This window comes from Dermacentor silvarum, chromosome 1 (assembly GCF_013339745.2).
Source record: "Dermacentor silvarum isolate Dsil-2018 chromosome 1, BIME_Dsil_1.4, whole genome shotgun sequence".
Taxonomy (NCBI): domain Eukaryota; kingdom Metazoa; phylum Arthropoda; class Arachnida; order Ixodida; family Ixodidae; genus Dermacentor; species Dermacentor silvarum.
The window spans coordinates 180,105,316-180,121,531 of record NC_051154.1 but is presented as its reverse complement, the minus strand read 5'-3'; the positions used below and the strand labels follow the sequence as shown (position 1 = coordinate 180,121,531).

At 43.0% G+C, this 16,216-nt stretch overlaps 1 protein-coding gene across 1 annotated transcript in view; it reads left to right on the top strand.

Annotated features, from left to right (window-relative positions):
- The window catches only part of LOC119436473 (Golgi-specific brefeldin A-resistance guanine nucleotide exchange factor 1-like), a 97,042-nt gene that overhangs the window by 6,190 nt on the left and 74,636 nt on the right, over positions 1 to 16,216 (top strand). The window contains 3 exon segments of the mRNA XM_037703324.2: positions 351 to 457; positions 2,188 to 2,568; positions 11,436 to 11,637. Of these exon segments, the coding sequence (XP_037559252.1) occupies positions 351 to 457; positions 2,188 to 2,568; positions 11,436 to 11,637 (690 nt within the window).

Below are 16,216 nucleotides of genomic sequence, written 5' to 3'. Positions count from 1 at the left end.
TTCTGTCGGGATGTGTCACAAAGCGTCACTTTTTAACAACATGCAATGACAAATAAGCCAGTGGCTTGTTTGTGCCATCATTTTATATAAGAGAAGGACACTCCTGAAGAAATCAAAATGCTTATGCAACCTGTGTGTCTAGTTGCATGTGTACATCTGATGCAACATATGTTGGGTAGCTTGAATAGTCATTGCTGATTCAGTTTGGCTTATGAGGTAGCTTAATGTGAGGAAAGCAGTGGCTGCTATGATGCAATCACTGTTGGTATTTCAAATGGGTTGCAGCAGGTGTATACTGGAGGAGTGTCTGGTCTGCCTGTGATATATTTTGTTTTAATTTTGCCTTACAGAGTTGCTGCGTAAGTCAGCAGAACAGGCCCTCATGGACATGGTGCAGTTACTTTTTTCTCGCCTTCCACAGTTTTCTGAAGTTGCTAAAGGAGGTTGTTCGAAGAAGGTGAGTGACCTAATACATTAACATTTCCCTGAATTAGTAACATCTACTAACAAACTACTAACAATATGTTTCGCTGAAAGGAACACAAGCTTAAGCAGTTTATTTATTATATTTAGGTGTGCTTATTTTCAAACAAGGAGTTGTGCGAAATAGTCTTCTGGAGCTGTTTTTCATTCTCACAGCAATTTGTTTTTACTTTAATGGTACATTCAAGAAAGATTTCAAAATAGGCTTGTAGCACCTTGTAATCAGAATTAAGCTTACTGTGTAAATGCAAGGTGACCAGGAGCTACACAAGACTTTTTTAGCATTGCGCTGCTGAGCACGAGGGCGTGTGTTCGATTCCGGCTACGACGGGTGCATTTTCATGGAGGCCAAATGCAAAAACTCTCGTGTAGTTAGATTAAGGTACACGTTAAAGAACCGCAGGTGGTCAAAATTAATCTAGAGTCCCTCACTATGGCGTGCCTCATAATCAAATTGTAGTTTTGGCATGTAAAACCCCAGAAATAAATTCATTTTTTAAAGGACTTTATGGTTTGTTAAAGCAGAAGTCAAAAGCAATTTTATTACCTTACTCTGTTATGGCCCCAAATGATGTCATCTGGACCAGTACATATAATTTTTGCTGATCTAGGTTGCATAATGCTAGGTAAATTGTGCTGGCTACCTTAATGCATTTTGCTAGTTAAGAGTGATTAAATAATCGATGTGCTTTTGCATCCCAATGTTGCACAGTGGGCTATGAGGGATGCTGCTTGTGGATACCCTCGGATTAATTTTGGTCATTTGGTAATCTTCAATATGCACTTAAACGTGAGTTTACGAGCATTTTTGCATATTGGTACCATCAGTATTTGGCCACGGTGGCTAGAAATTGAGCCCGAGACTTCATGCTGAGCAGCAGAAGTTATAGCCTTTGAGCTGCCATGGCAGGTGCATAAGGGTGATACTGTGACAAATTTATAAATCATCTCTCGAGAACTTTAAATTATACTTAATTTCCTCTTCTGTGCCCTTCCCATATGTGTGTCTATTGCTTGCCCTAACTTTTTTAATATGATGCACTAGCATGCTTGTTAAAATGCACATTTATTTTGGTCTTGCATGTCAACATTCTGTATGTGTCATGAAGTGCCACATCTGTGCCCTGTTTGTGAGATTTGGGGTTGATGTTGGAAAATGACTAAGTATTCGTAACTTAATTTAAAATTAAATTCTGGGGTTTTACATTCCAAAACCATGATATGATGATGAGGCCCGTCATAGTGGAGGACTCCGTAATAATTTTGACCACCTGGGGTTCTTTAATGTGCCCCCAATGCACGGTACATGGGAGTTCTTGCATTTCACCCCCATCAAAATGCAGCCGCCGTGGCCGGGATTTGATCCCACACCATTGGGCTTAGCAGCGCAACACCAAAGCCACTACACCATCACAGTGGGTCTATTTGTAACTTCTTGTTGCCAGTTCATTTTGTGCAATTAGATTGGAATGAAAAAAGTTGAATTGGATTGTAATAAGAGGAACATCACATTTATTAATTCATAAATTATGCACCTGTGGTTGAGTGAGTGAGTGAACAACTCTCACTGTGAGTCATGTTGGGCACAAAGGTATAAAGTAAGTTTCAGAACTTTTATTGAATAACTTATTATGCTGTTTCTTCTGTTTTGCATTCTTGGTTTACTGCATGTTTGACTTTTTCTCTTTTTTATGCTTATCACAGTTGAAAATGAGGGCAAGTGGCATGGATAACTCAAGAAGTACCAGGAAACGTCGATCTCCTGTGCCCAAGCATAGAAAAATTCCTAGAGAGCCTGATTCTCAAGTACAGCAACAAGCCCCTTCCTTTTCTCAGCCAGTTGGAAATGTATCGTCACAGCCACATACTCCTACATCAGAGGAACAGCAGCCTGTAGGAGAAGCTGCAGGGCCAGGGGCAGGGAAAGCCTCTTTGCCTGGGACAATGCCTGAACCAGAAGTGCCAGCCGCTCCTGACTCGAGCCTTGAATCTGGCCCTCTAACTGGGGTCATTCACCTCTCGGATTCAGTGTCATCAATTGTAGACCTAGTTGCCAATCAAGCAGACTCTTCAAGTTGTGTGCAGGTAAGGCTCATGTACAACTATTCAGGCACCATAAGAGAGGGGAAGTTATGTACTGTCTTTTGTAAGCTACATGCCAAAAGATAAACTGACTGAGCAGTCAAATCAGTTTTGTACTTGACTTAAAGAACTGCTTCCTTGATATTTACTAGCAGCAGGCCATACGCCATTTATGCCGTGGTTATACTCTAAATTTTGCTTAAATGGGCACTGAAGCACTCTTATTGAAACATGAGAAACATGCTAGAATGAGTGCGATAGCTTTCAATGAATATATTCCTGAAGAAGTTTTTGAAAAAGACCTAATATGAACGGCAATTTAATGAACGCAGTGTTTACTTTCCCCATTTCCCCTCAACTATTGGGTGGCACCAATAGCAGCACCCTGCCTACTGCATTCCTTCTTTCTTTTCCTTCTTTCTGCTGTGTACTTCTGGTAACCTTTCAAGGTTGGTGTCTGACAAAGGTGCCCAAGAAGTGAAGAAACGTGGGCAGCTTGCATTAGTGGTGCAGGGCTGGAGTAAACAGCGGAGCTGGTGATCGACCTAGCTTTTCTTCTAGGTTTTACTAGGCTTGGCTAAGTTTTGCTAGGAAATGCCAAGTGCTACTAGGCACGGTATTCCGAATCGGCTCGCTGCCGCCGCACAGATTCTCGCTTGGCCGCACGACGCGCTTCAAGATGAGCGGCTTCTTCTTCAGGTGTTCGGATCTTCTTTGGTTGTCCCATGTCAAGGGTGCATGTACTCGCCACAGAGTCAACGAGAGTTCTGCCGCTATCGTGGCGACTCCGAGCTTTATCTCCCTTGTGACGTCACGGCCAAGCTGTGCCGCCTCCACACTTGCCGGGGCGTGGCTGGTCGAAACCCGCTGAGTCGTCGCCAGAAGCGCCTGCTGCAGTCGCGGACACCGTGCACGTTCGGCGCGAAGGGGGGGAAACGGGGAAACGCGAACGGCGTCAGCAGCAGCTCTGCGTGTTGCCTCGTTGGTGCTATTACAATTTCTTTCTCTCTCTCTGGCTGTCATTTTCTCTTTCTCTCTCCCTGCATGCTCTCCTTCCCTCTCCTTAACATCCCATGTTAAGGCAACATGTGCACGACACGGAGAGGAGGCGAAGCACAGGCCGATCTGCGAGGGCGTTGCTAGGCAACCCAGGTGACTCATCGCTCAGCGATGGTTTTTGTTAACACGTTACGAACTGGACGGTCGGCCTAAACCGCTCCGCTGTTATAAGGAGCGGTGACAGGACGGGTGGAACTTGTTAGAAACCTCCGCTTCTTCATTTCCTAGATCTGGAAGGATAAGCTTGTGTGTGTGAGCGTTTACTCGCGAGTAATTCATTGTCATGAACTCAATGGGTGGTATCTATGGGCTGTTGCAGTGGCTGTAACATCATCTCATTGATGTAACATACAGTGGAAAAATAGTCGGGAACTTAAAAGCCATGGGATTGAGCAAGCATTCTACTGTGTGCGATTGTAGTCTCCTTACTGTATGCAGTGGAATGATATTTGGTTTGAATTTTCACGGCAGCATTGTCCACAGACTGAGAACATTTTCTTATCATTTTCAAAAAATGTTTCAGTGTTTTTTTTTAATAAGAATGTGACCGATTGTTGCTGATCAGTTAACCTGCTAGTGTTAGAGGGAGTGAATCTTTACCTTAAATGTATAGGAAAAGTATAGGACAGCTCCTATTAAATTACAATGCTTAAAATTCAGTTAATTAAGTACAGTTATAGGTTGACAAAAACAAAAGGTTATGGAAATACAATAGAGTAACCAACTAGCCAAACAGCTCTTGACCAGTTTTATAGGTAGTATTCATTCATAAATTATGCACCAGTTTTTGATCACCAGTAATATGGTCATCAATTTCAACTTCGCTATAAAGGAAGGACAGGGTGCAAGAAATTCAATTGTTGAACCATTTGCTAGATTTTAGTGAAATTTGGAGGGCTAATTTATACAAAAATATAGGCCTCTGTGCCAAATTTATTTCCTGTAAATTTTCAGAGAAGTGGCTTGTGGAAAACAAAGGACTATGTTTGTTTAGGAAGACTGCCATTTTGAAACTGAAAGCTTGCCACATTTATACCTTAGATCTTCTCAGGAGAACCTATTTCTGTCATTGTGGGGTTATTTTTTATATTTCACAGTTTTTTTATTAAGAAAAGTAATTGTTCAAATTACAATGCCACTTTCTTGCTTGTGCCTTTGCCTCAAAACTTTCAGTTTGTCAGCATAAAAGAAGCTAAACAACAACAACAAAAACTGATCTTTATTATTTTCTTTTAGATTAACCACAGAAAGTGCTTCCTTGTCCTTTATATATGTAGTGCGTTAATGATAGTTTTCATAAGGTTGAACTTTGATGGATAGGTGTGAGATGAGAAATGCAAGTTCAAAGTTCCAGAAATATCCCACTTCATTTTTACTGAATGCATGTTTCTTGAAACCTGTCATGAGCATACATTTGGCCTTATTGAATCCAGTACCGTCTTTTAAGGCAGCAGCTGCGAGCTTCATGAAATTGGTAGGTTAGTTTTGGCTGACAATGCTGTGGGGCCACATGGAGATTTCTGTGAACTCTATTGAAACATACATGAGTGTGGTGCTCTCGTGGCATCACTGCTGCTGCTATTATTGAAAACAGACTGAAAACTGGTTTCTGAAAACGGAAAATCAACTTCTCCAAATTTCACTGGTGGTATATAGCAATAGGAAGTGTGCCTAAATGTATGAAGGTGTAACAGAGTTCTTTTACCACTGTTACGGGAATTAAAGAATAGCCATACACTGTACTTTTGTGCGTCTCAGTAGCTTTCTGGTGTTGCTGTTTCAAATGCATTTTAATCTACTCATGAGGCACTGTATTTTTATTGAAAAAGCTTGGAGTTGTCTCATTAATGCATTGTTATGGGGGGCCCGTGAGCTTTCAGATGTCACACAAGAAGCGTCGGAGGAGACACAATACGGCATTTGGCAATGACAGTTTTGAACAAGAACAACAACAAAACTCCAGTGTGCACATGGGCACTCATGTGTCTCGTGGACCAGTTTGGCTTTCTTATAAAGGCTTTTGTTTCACTCTGATAACTTTTACTGATTCCACCACACTTGCACATTGACTTTGATGAGACTGAGTGACATGACATTGACATGAGACTTAATGCTAGGTGTTGGCAGGAAAACTAGTGCATGTTTCTTTTTACCGTGGGAATCTCGGGAAAGTAGTTCAGAGTGTTTTAATCTATTACACCCAAAATATGATAGGGGTGTTTTCTCATATTGGGTGGAGGATAATGATGGAGGATAATTGCTGCATTCATCCTCATAGCGCAAATTCAGATGAACCTTGATATAACAAACCTCAGTTTTACCAAATCCTTGATTTTACAAACTTTTCTCGTTTACTTATCGTAGTTCCATTGAAAACCATGCATTTTTCTCCACGATTTAGCAAAGTATATTTGTTTTGCAGCTTACATTTTATAAAGTTCACATAAATCGTGTGCATGTACTAGCTGGAGCTAGCAAAAGATGAATATAAAAAGAAATCGCCCAACAGAACATTTATTATTTGTATGCATCCTTTTGTGCATACACTGCTAAAAAACACTGCTAATTGAGCAGATGACAGAACACACCACCGGCACCATATGCCATGCCTGTACAGAAACTGTATTAAAAATATGCTTCTAAATGTGTCAGCAGCCAATCATAACTGAAAAGTGCCAGCAAGAAGTGAAATTATGAGCACCTTGGCAACTATGAGAACATTTTCGCTTTGTATTGGTGTTGTCACGTCATGCTGTAATCCCAATTGTTATTGTGAATGATGTTATGGTAATAGCAGCCTTGCGAAACACTGTTGTAAACAAACATGATCGCCTAGCGTTGGCAGGCTGTGATGGTGATGATGACAGGTGATAATCTTTGGCCGCGTTAAAGGAAAACCAAGAAGCACTTACGCAAAAAGTCGCAGATCTTGCAGAAAGATTGGTAACGTTAGAATCTACTGTTGAATCTATTGAAAATGCGTCGGCGTCAGCTGAAATTAACTGCCTTGTTCATGAAACTGTTAGAACTGAAGGTGCCGCACTCAACTCAAGGCTTGACGAGTTGGAAGATCGGTCTCGAAGGGATAATTTATTATTTTATGGCATATCTGACAGTGCTAACGAGACGTGGGCACAGTCAGAAGACTGTATTAAAGATCTGCTGTCGCGTCATCTAAGCTTGAACGTTACCGACAATATGATCGAAAGAGTGCACAGACTGGGTTCCTTTGAGCCACTAAAGACACGCCCAGTTATCGTCAAGTTTTCGTCTTTTAAAACCAAAGAGTTAGTTCTTTCTCAGAAAGCTAAGCTGAAAACAGCTGGCCTCTCTGTGGGCGAGGACATATGTAGATCAACACACTTGTCACGAAAAAAACTAATTGAATACGGAAAATCTAGCGGCCAACCCTTTTCACTGCGCTTTAACAAACTTAACAACAAAAAGCACTACATCTATTGCGCATCCACTGATAACGTTTGTGAAGTTGACTCCCCTCGTGAGCCACACCTACCTGGTAATCGCAACGCGGCTTTAAGCAATACTGGCAATTCGTCAGCGTAGCTATCTTCCCGCCACGCAAATGATGTGTCTCTTCTTTTTAGCAATGCACGCAGTGTGCTCAACAAGCGAGTGGCACTCTCAGCTCATATTGATTCATGTTCTGCTGACATTGTTATTCTATCCGAAACTTGGCTTTCTGCAAAAGTTCAAAGCAGTGAAATTTTTGACTGTGAAAAGAAATGCGCTATTTATCGATATGAACGCGATGTTCGTGTCTGTGGGGTGTCTTGATCGCAGTTAATGAAGAGTTTCCTTCCTCAAGTGTTCCAGTCGTATCAGCTTTAGAAGTGGTGTGCGTGCGTATTACCATTGACAATAGGGACTGTATTTTTTGCACATGTTACAGACCCCCAACTGCACCCCGTTCTTTCTGTGATGAACTTCATGACGTCTTAAATAATATAGTTATGCGATACCCCACATTGCCTTTTTTTTTTTGTTGGGATATTTCAACTTTCCAAACATCACATGGCACAATGGTTCCGCCACTATCACAAAACATTCTTCGGAATGCGCACAGTTTCTTGGTGTTTGTTCCGATTTCAACCTCGCACAACTTGTTGATAAACCCACTCGTACTACTGCAGTTTCCGCTAATATCCTTGACCTCATTTTTACTACTACTCCTGACTTGGTTTTCAAACTTACTTATATCGCTGGTTTAAGTGACCACTTGCTTATTCATTTCACTTTGCGTGCCCATGTTTCTACTAAAAGAGCTTTAAGGTTGTTCGCGATTACAAGCACGCAGATACTGCTTCTATCACGGCAGAAATGGAATCATTCACAGCTGCTTACATCCCCGGCTTTCGACGAATGCTCAGTTGGGGATAACTGGCAACTTTTCAAAGATAAACTATTATCTTTAATTGACAGCTGTGTACCTCAAAGAAAGATACCCTCAAACACTCGATTGCCACGGTTCAACAACTCTCTTAAACGCCTGCGCAACAAAATGAAACGGCTATTCCGTCGGGCCAAGCAAACAAATCTCCCCGCTCATTGGTCAATGTACCGTCAAGTGGAAACTGAGCGTACATCCAAATGACTAGCAATGCTAAAACTACCTTTTTGAATGTTACACTGCCCTCGTTTCTTCAAACGAGTCCACGCAAGTTTTGGAGTGTTGTTAATGGCACTAAAACAAACATTGTACATTTAACTTACCCTGATGGCACCAGTATACCACTAATCAATGTTGCAGCGTTTTGAATGAGGCGTTTGTCTCTTTCCTCAGTACTAATATCATCGCCTGTTTACCGAGTGCACCAAGTTCGAACTTTCCTGTAATGGATCCCATAATAATTGACTGGGTTGGTATTAGCTGGCTAATCGATAATCTGCAGATTTCGTCTTCCAGTGGGCCTGATAGTATTAATTCAAAAATATTAAAATGCACTGAAGTGTTTTCATCTGTTATTCCTTCTAAAATCTTTGCTCAGTCGTTGCAGTATTCTTCACTCCCGCGTGACTGGAAGAAAGGTAAGGTGGTTCCAGTCCCAAAGTCAGGCAATGCGCATGCTCTCGAGAACTACCGTCCCATTTCATTGACAAGCATCCCATGCAAACTTGGAACACGTCATTTACTCTCACCTTGTTGACTTTTTGGAGACCAATTCATTCTTTCGTTCCTGTCAACATGGCTTCAGAAAAATGTATTCGTGCAAAACCCAACTAGCTTGCTTTACTAATGATCTTTTTGCTGCATCTGACAATTACTTTGACGTTGACTGCATTTTCTTGGACTATGCTAAGGCCTTTGATACTGTAACGCACGATCTACTAAACCTTAAACTCGACCAGCTTAACATTGATCCTTTAGTATTAGCTTGGATTAAAGACTTTCTTTCCAATCGAACCCAGTACGTAACTGCCAATAACGCTTCCTCTGCTTTTTTTATCGGTTACATCAGGGGTCCCGCAGGGATCTGTCCTCGGGCCTCTGCTCTTTCGAATTTATGTTAACGACCTCCCTGACTGCGTCAAATCGTCTTCAATTGACCTATTTGCTGATGACTGTGTAATATATAATAAGATTAGTGACCCCGCCAATTCCACTAAGCTGCAAGACCTTAACAATTTCGGGAACCCAGGGGTCGCAGCGGAGCGCCAGAACAAAAGGACCAGCTCAGCAGGCTTTCAGAACAGACTAGCGTGTGCCATGCATGCGCTGCTGGCACGCGCCGCCCAACTTTATTTTTCTCGCCAGTCGCAACTGGCCCCAAGGCGCCGGCCAAGGGCGCTGACCTTAGCGTCCCCGCTTAGCAGTGTCGGTGGGCGCTACAGTGCAATACATGGAACATGAAACTAAACGTAAATAAATGTAAATATATGTGCATATCACGCCGCACCAGCAATACTGACACACGCATGTATTTTCTCAATAGCACTCCTCTCTGTCAAGTTGATTTTTACAAGTATCTAGGCCTTGATATCACTCGCGATCTATGATGTCACAAGCATGTTGAATATATAACTTCTAACGCTAATCGCACGCTAGGCTATCTGCGCAGAAACTTCTACGCCGTTCCTGCATCTTTAAAACTGACGCTTTACAAAACACTTGTTCAATCAAAATTAGAATATGCCTCGGCCATCTGGGATCCCCCTCAAGTATCACTAACCCTCTCCCTCGAAGCCATTCAGAGCCGCGCGTCTTGCTTTATTCTATCTAATCACTCTCGTCATGCTAGCGTTACACACATGAAGCAAACCCTTAACATACCGGATCTTTCAGTACGTCGGGCATACAGTCGCCTCTGCCTTTTCTACAAGATTTGCCACAACCCGGTATTAAAAGAGAAACTTTTAACTCCTCCTTCTTTCGTTTCATCCCGCAGTGATCACCTTCATAAAGTTTTTGTGCCATCTTGTCGTACGAATGCGTACTATTACTCTTTTTTGACTGGAACCACCTTCCCGCATCGGTCGGCACTATTACAGACGCATCGAGGTTCAAGACTGCTGTTTTCCATGCCATCGAACAATTATTTTACTCATTGTTCTGCATTCTTTTTCTCTGTATGTACCACTCTTTTCTGTAGCGCCTATGGGCCTTGAAAGTATCTAAAATAAATAAATAAATAAATAAATAAATAAATAAATAAATAAATAAATAAATAAATAAATAATGATACATGTGTATGCATGGCACCATGTGGCAGCAGGATTGCTAGCACTAGGTGCTGTCTGCACTGAAGCTTTACTCATGACACGATCTCTCCCACGCACGCCTGTGCTTTTGATCCCATAGTTGCTGCTTGAGCATGTTGTAGAATTTTGACCGTAAATGCTTTCTGTGAAGCTGCTGTTTACAAGGACTGTTCTAGGAACCTGTCAAGTAATTTATACTACTGAGAAAGAATTCCTGACTTAACAGAATTTATGATTTAATGAATTTTTTCATTGCAAGTGGGTCTTTCATCATGTTGAGGTGTGACTGTACTTAAAATTGTTAATGATGCCAGTATCCCTAAATACTTTTTGTTGCTTCTGCTGATGAATTGAGTCAAGTTCGTTTTGTTGCTTTTATGAAGCCTTTATGTGCCAGAGCTTTTGTGTGCGTAAAGGTAGTTCAAATGAAGCCCAGCAGGTTGTGAAGGTGCACCATAGTCGCAAGTGAAGCTTCTATAGCTTCCTCATATATGAGCCTTCCCACATGTAAGGTTATAGACAAACAAAACAAAAATGGCACAATCCAAGAAAAAACACTAGAGATGAAAGAATCCTATTGATGTGTGTCACATAAAGGTGTTGTTGATTTTTTCCTTCAAAAGCAGCGTTCTGCTTATAGAAGTTTGAAAGAAACCTTACTCTTATGTAACCTATCTCAAGCATAACATTACAATTTTCCTGATACCTGTTTTTGTCCTATCTCAAGCATAACATTACAATTTTCCTGATACCTGTTTTTGTCCGTGGTAAAGTCTTATAATGAGCTGGAGAACCTTTTCAGCTGCTCTTGTAGTGCTCTCAATCTATTTTTCTACTTTCCAACAAAAACTGAGCTATGACTTTCAATGTGGCTTTCGTGCCTTGGGACAACATTTCTGGCTGTAGTGACTCTTTGCAAGAAGAAGGGAAGACAGTGCTGCATAATATTATTAACAGAGTTCAAGTTGTGTGCTGTGAAAGCTAGACACGTAGCAAAACTAGCAAACAATAGTTAATAAGAATTGGCATATGACTGCAGTTTCTTGTTTGTTACGCTGCTGTGCAGCTTTGTGATGCTACAGTCTTGTGCGCAGGAGGGCTTGGAAGGTGCCCTGTCCATGAGTCAAGAACTGACTGGGAGTGAGTACAACCTTGTTGCACAGGAGCCATCAAGTTTGGAAACCAGCATTGAGAAGGAAATCACAGGAACAGTTGTCACCATGGGTGGCACTGGAGACAATGACTATGTGAATCCACATGGTGTGCGGTTCACAGCATTGCATGGTAGTCGTGAAGGTAAATATAGTAACTAATGGCAAATTTTTTTACCCTCTGATTGATTAATGAAGTTTTGGTTAATTTACTTTAAGTGCCAAAGTGACACAGAGGCTATGAGGACTAGCATAATGTGGTAGGCTCCGGATTATTTTGACCACCTGGAATTTTTGAAACGTACACTAAAGGGGAAACACTAAATCAGTTTAGATTATTCCTTTAAGACCCTAGACCAGGGGTTCTCAGGTACATTCATCCCAGGGAACCCTGCTAAGCTCCATAAAGTGCCAAGGAACCCCCCCCCCCCCCCCGATTTAACCGAATTATCGAGGGTATCAAGAAAACAAACAAATGCTGCATTACGTAAACACGCTTTTATTTACTCAATGAATCGTCAAATCTTGTTTCTATTTAGCACAAGACCAGGGCGGAAGCCGAAATTCTCTTCATCTCTGACTGATTAGCGCTAGCAGCGGCGAAGGCCTCGCGACATCCTTCGCGGCGCGCGTTTTCATCTGAGACGCGCTTTGCACCAACGGGCGCACATCCCGATTATTTTTTCGCCACTCAGCTGATCGCCAACAAATTGGCCGTCCATCGCGATGTAGCCGGTGCTTTTTATCTTCGACAGCTTTGCACTGAGTAAAAGCGAAACTACTGCTTGCAGCAACCGCTGTCGACGAAACCGCGGCCGCTATCGACGCGATCATGGACGGCGACCTTGCGGTTCAGAAGGCAGGCGGCTGACGCACGCACCAAGTCAAAACGAAACTACCGTTCCCTGCAAGAAGTGCGGACGAAACTGCGGTCGCTATCGACGCTGCCATGGGAGGCGACTACGCAGTTGTGAAGGCACGCAGCCGACGCGCGCATCGAGTGAAAATGAAACTACTATTTGCCGCAACCGCTGCGGACGAAACTGCGGTGGTTATCGACGCGATCAGAGATAGCGACTACGCACTTACGGAGGCACGCGGCTAGCCGCCAACGCGGTGTTACGCGCGGCGATAAACGCAAGAATAAATGCTTTAAAGGCACAATTAGGCACGAAGCGCTTCGGCGTTGCTATCAGTCACGTGCCGCGTACGATTGCCGCTGAGGACCACGGTGCAAGCTGAGGACCACGGCGATGCGGACTGCGCCGCTTCGTTTCGGTTGGACGCTACGCCGTTCTTGCTCTTCTGCGGCGCGCATTTGCGGTGCTCCGCGTTTTTTTTTTTTTTTTTTCTTTTTTTCTTTTTTTTTCTACCCTAAAGACGCTAAAATTATTCCTTTAAGACCCTAGTTTTGTTAAATTTGTGGAAATAGTTTGATTACTAAAAGAGAAAATGAAGGCTGAATTTCTGTTTGTCAAATTTTATGCCGAAACCCCAGTGCCGGTACATCAGTGTGATGTCACAGATTTCAAAGTATTTTCTCGTATTTTGCTCGTTGTGGTACAGTGAAAGTTTTTGAAACTTGCAATGTTCAGTCTCTGGCTCCTTTGGAATGCAATGTGGTCCATCTTTACTGATTAAAAAGTTAACTAAGCCCAAGCAAGTGCCATTGAAATTCATGACATCACGGCGAGCTGGTGTGGGAACTGCAAGGCGGTGTTGCCACCTGTCTTCCGTTCTTATGTCTTTTCTGGCTTACCAAGCCTACTGTTATGATAAAAATGACATTTTTTGACATTGTGCAAGTGTAATTTACTTATAGCACACCTCAGCCTATTTTTATCTCTATTATCCCTTTAGCCTTTCAAGTGCCAGTTAAAAGTATGAAGAAATGCTCAGAGAAAAAAAAAAAGTTCTGAATAAAACATTTTTAAAAATTTCAAATACTATATACGACATGTAGCATCCATGTTCACAACTTGTGGGTGGAATCAACAAAAAACTAGAACAATGTATACGCGCTAGACATCATTTGAAAATTGGGACTCTGTTTGTTCAGTTCGACTCATGACATGTGGTTCAAAGAGCTTGTAAATGTGACATATACAGTCAATGTCCCGATCCCTAGAGACCGCGAAAACGTAATAAAAATCGGATTGTTAGAAAAGCAGGCTATGCGAATATTCGGACTTTCGAATATTTTTCTAATAGTATTTGCCATTCGATTCGATTCACACTGGACTTATACTATTTGAAGTATTCGAAGTTCCGGAAAATAAATATAACGGTTTCATTTGCTAAAAATTAAATTGCAGCGCTTCTAAATGACGCATGCAAACACAATTCTCCTCACGAACTTTGACCTGTAGGAAAGGTTAATGACGAGCGCCTGTTCGCAGTGTCCAGTGCAGTTGTTACTAGCAGGAGAGCATGTCTACTTCCGGTACATGTTTAGCAGCTTGCTTTCCTCCATGACAACACTCAAAGATTCAACTTGTAGCCATCCATTCTATTGAATAGCTGTATTGCACTGTTATTTTTTCTAGGATCAACTGTGTGGGAGTACACTATTTGTGCAATAAATTAAATTTTTTGGTCATATCTTGCAGTTCACTTTATTGATAATTTAACTCTGAAGTACTGTATTAGAAAAATATTCCATTCGATTCGCACTCAAATTTTAATATTTAAATTCGCTTCACACCCAAAATTCTGCTATTCGCACAGCACTACCGAAACGCAAATGCATGCCTTTTACTGTTTTCGATTGCTCAAATTGCCACACCCTCGCCCAAAATAGCTTTCAAGGCCTTCCAGTGCACAGATTAGGCATCTTGGTGCTTGTACTGTACAGGAGATGGTGGGTGCATGCATGTATAATTAAGGCGTGCATATATACTATGTCCCATAAGAGTTACCCCTTTCCACTCTTGATTGGTGAGCTTCAGCTGACTGTAACTGCTCCTTTGGCCTCACTTCTCACATGATCTCAGCGTTAGTAATCTTCATCCCGGCCTAATGTTAAAATTGAGGTCTACTTAGTGTTGCTTTAATACAGTCATGGTGCAAGGCACTGATCACAGCTGCATGGCAACATACACAACATGTTCTGGCATGTGTTGACAGAGGGAAATTACTGTCTAAATGCACGTGCGGCAAAGACGGGGCTCATGTAAAGCTCATGTGGTTTAGCAATAAAGCATGGAACAGTTTTTTTTTACGACTATGTTTTAATATCCGATGTTTGTAACAATGAGCAGAAAATAGATCATATTGGGGATATCATTTGTGCTATCCCTGTAGTTGTTTCCTGTAATTGATTAGATGTTATGATGTATTACTATTCACGAGGCTTGTAGTATGGATACAACTCAAGAGCAATTCACTTTTCTTGAGGAATTAATTCATGAGCAAATAAATGTTTGTGGGAGTAAATTTTTTGTTGTGCCCTAGACTCTAAACAGCTGATGCTGCTGGTGCTAGCTAGCTGCTTGTACAGTATAGACCACTTATAACGTAACCGCTTAGAGTGCAGGACCGGATATAGTGCGGTCTTTACAGACTCCCGTTAATTTCCCCATAGCACTCCATGTATATACATATCGCTTATAGTGCAGTTGCGGGAAACGAAATACCGGTTACAGTGCGGCTGCCTGGGAGTACGGAAGTCAGCGGAGACGGCGAACTGCTCCCCTCAAACGGGCGCCCCAAGGAGTGCTCGAGGAAGAAAGAGAGACGAAGTGGAGGAGAAGGGCACGTGGTGCGAACGAACAGCCAGTGAGGCTGAAACCAGAATCTTGAGTGCGAGTCGCGAAATATCACGGCGCGCATAGCGAGCGAGGGCGACGAAACTGACAACGCTCGCTTCACGATAACGGCAGTAAACGAAACTTCGGGGAGCGGGCGGTGCCGGCACGGCACGGCGAAGGGCGCACGCGGAGACCGTGGAATGTGAGGGAGGAGGGCGGCAGGAAAGCGGATTTCGCCTCGGCATCTCTGCAGCTTCGGTGGCTCCCCTCGCCCTCCCTCGTAGCTCCCTCACTTCCGACTGTCACCGTGCGCGCCCGCTGCCGTGCAGGCGCTGCCGCTCCAGCTGGCCCGGTGCCAGCTCCCCAAAGTTTCGTTTTTTGCCGTTATCGGGAAGTGGGCGTTTGCCGGCGTGGGCAGTTTCGTTGGCCGGCCTGGGACAGCGTCGCTGCTTCCCTCTGCGCCGTAGTTGCAGCGTGCAAGGTCAACAGGTGACTGGAAAGTAGAGGAAGCATAAAGGAGAAAGAAGGGTTCACTGCCATTTTCTACGCAGTGGCTACGGTAGCGTGGCTGAGACGTCGGCACGTACACGCATGTTCTGGCGCAACGCAGAATCGGCGACCTTGCCATTTGAGAGAGGGTGAAATTTCCGCCGCATTGTTTTTTCTTTTCTTTTTTTTGTTCGCGCGCGACATTGAGTCGTGGCCGAGCGTCTCCTAAGCTTTTACTCTATGGCGGTGCCGGAGCAATGCCGGTCGGAGGCGCTGCCGCGTGATTTGGTTCGAATTTACGAGATTCGACTGTAAATTGAATGCAAACGTTTTAGCCACATTCCTCGACTGTCGCATACATGTGGCGGCTCGGTGCATATGTTTTGCGTATGTACGGGCCTTGAAAACTGCTGCTTTGGTTATAGTGCGGTACCGCTTATAGTGCGGATATTCGCAACTCCGGCGACTTACGTTATAAGCGGTCTA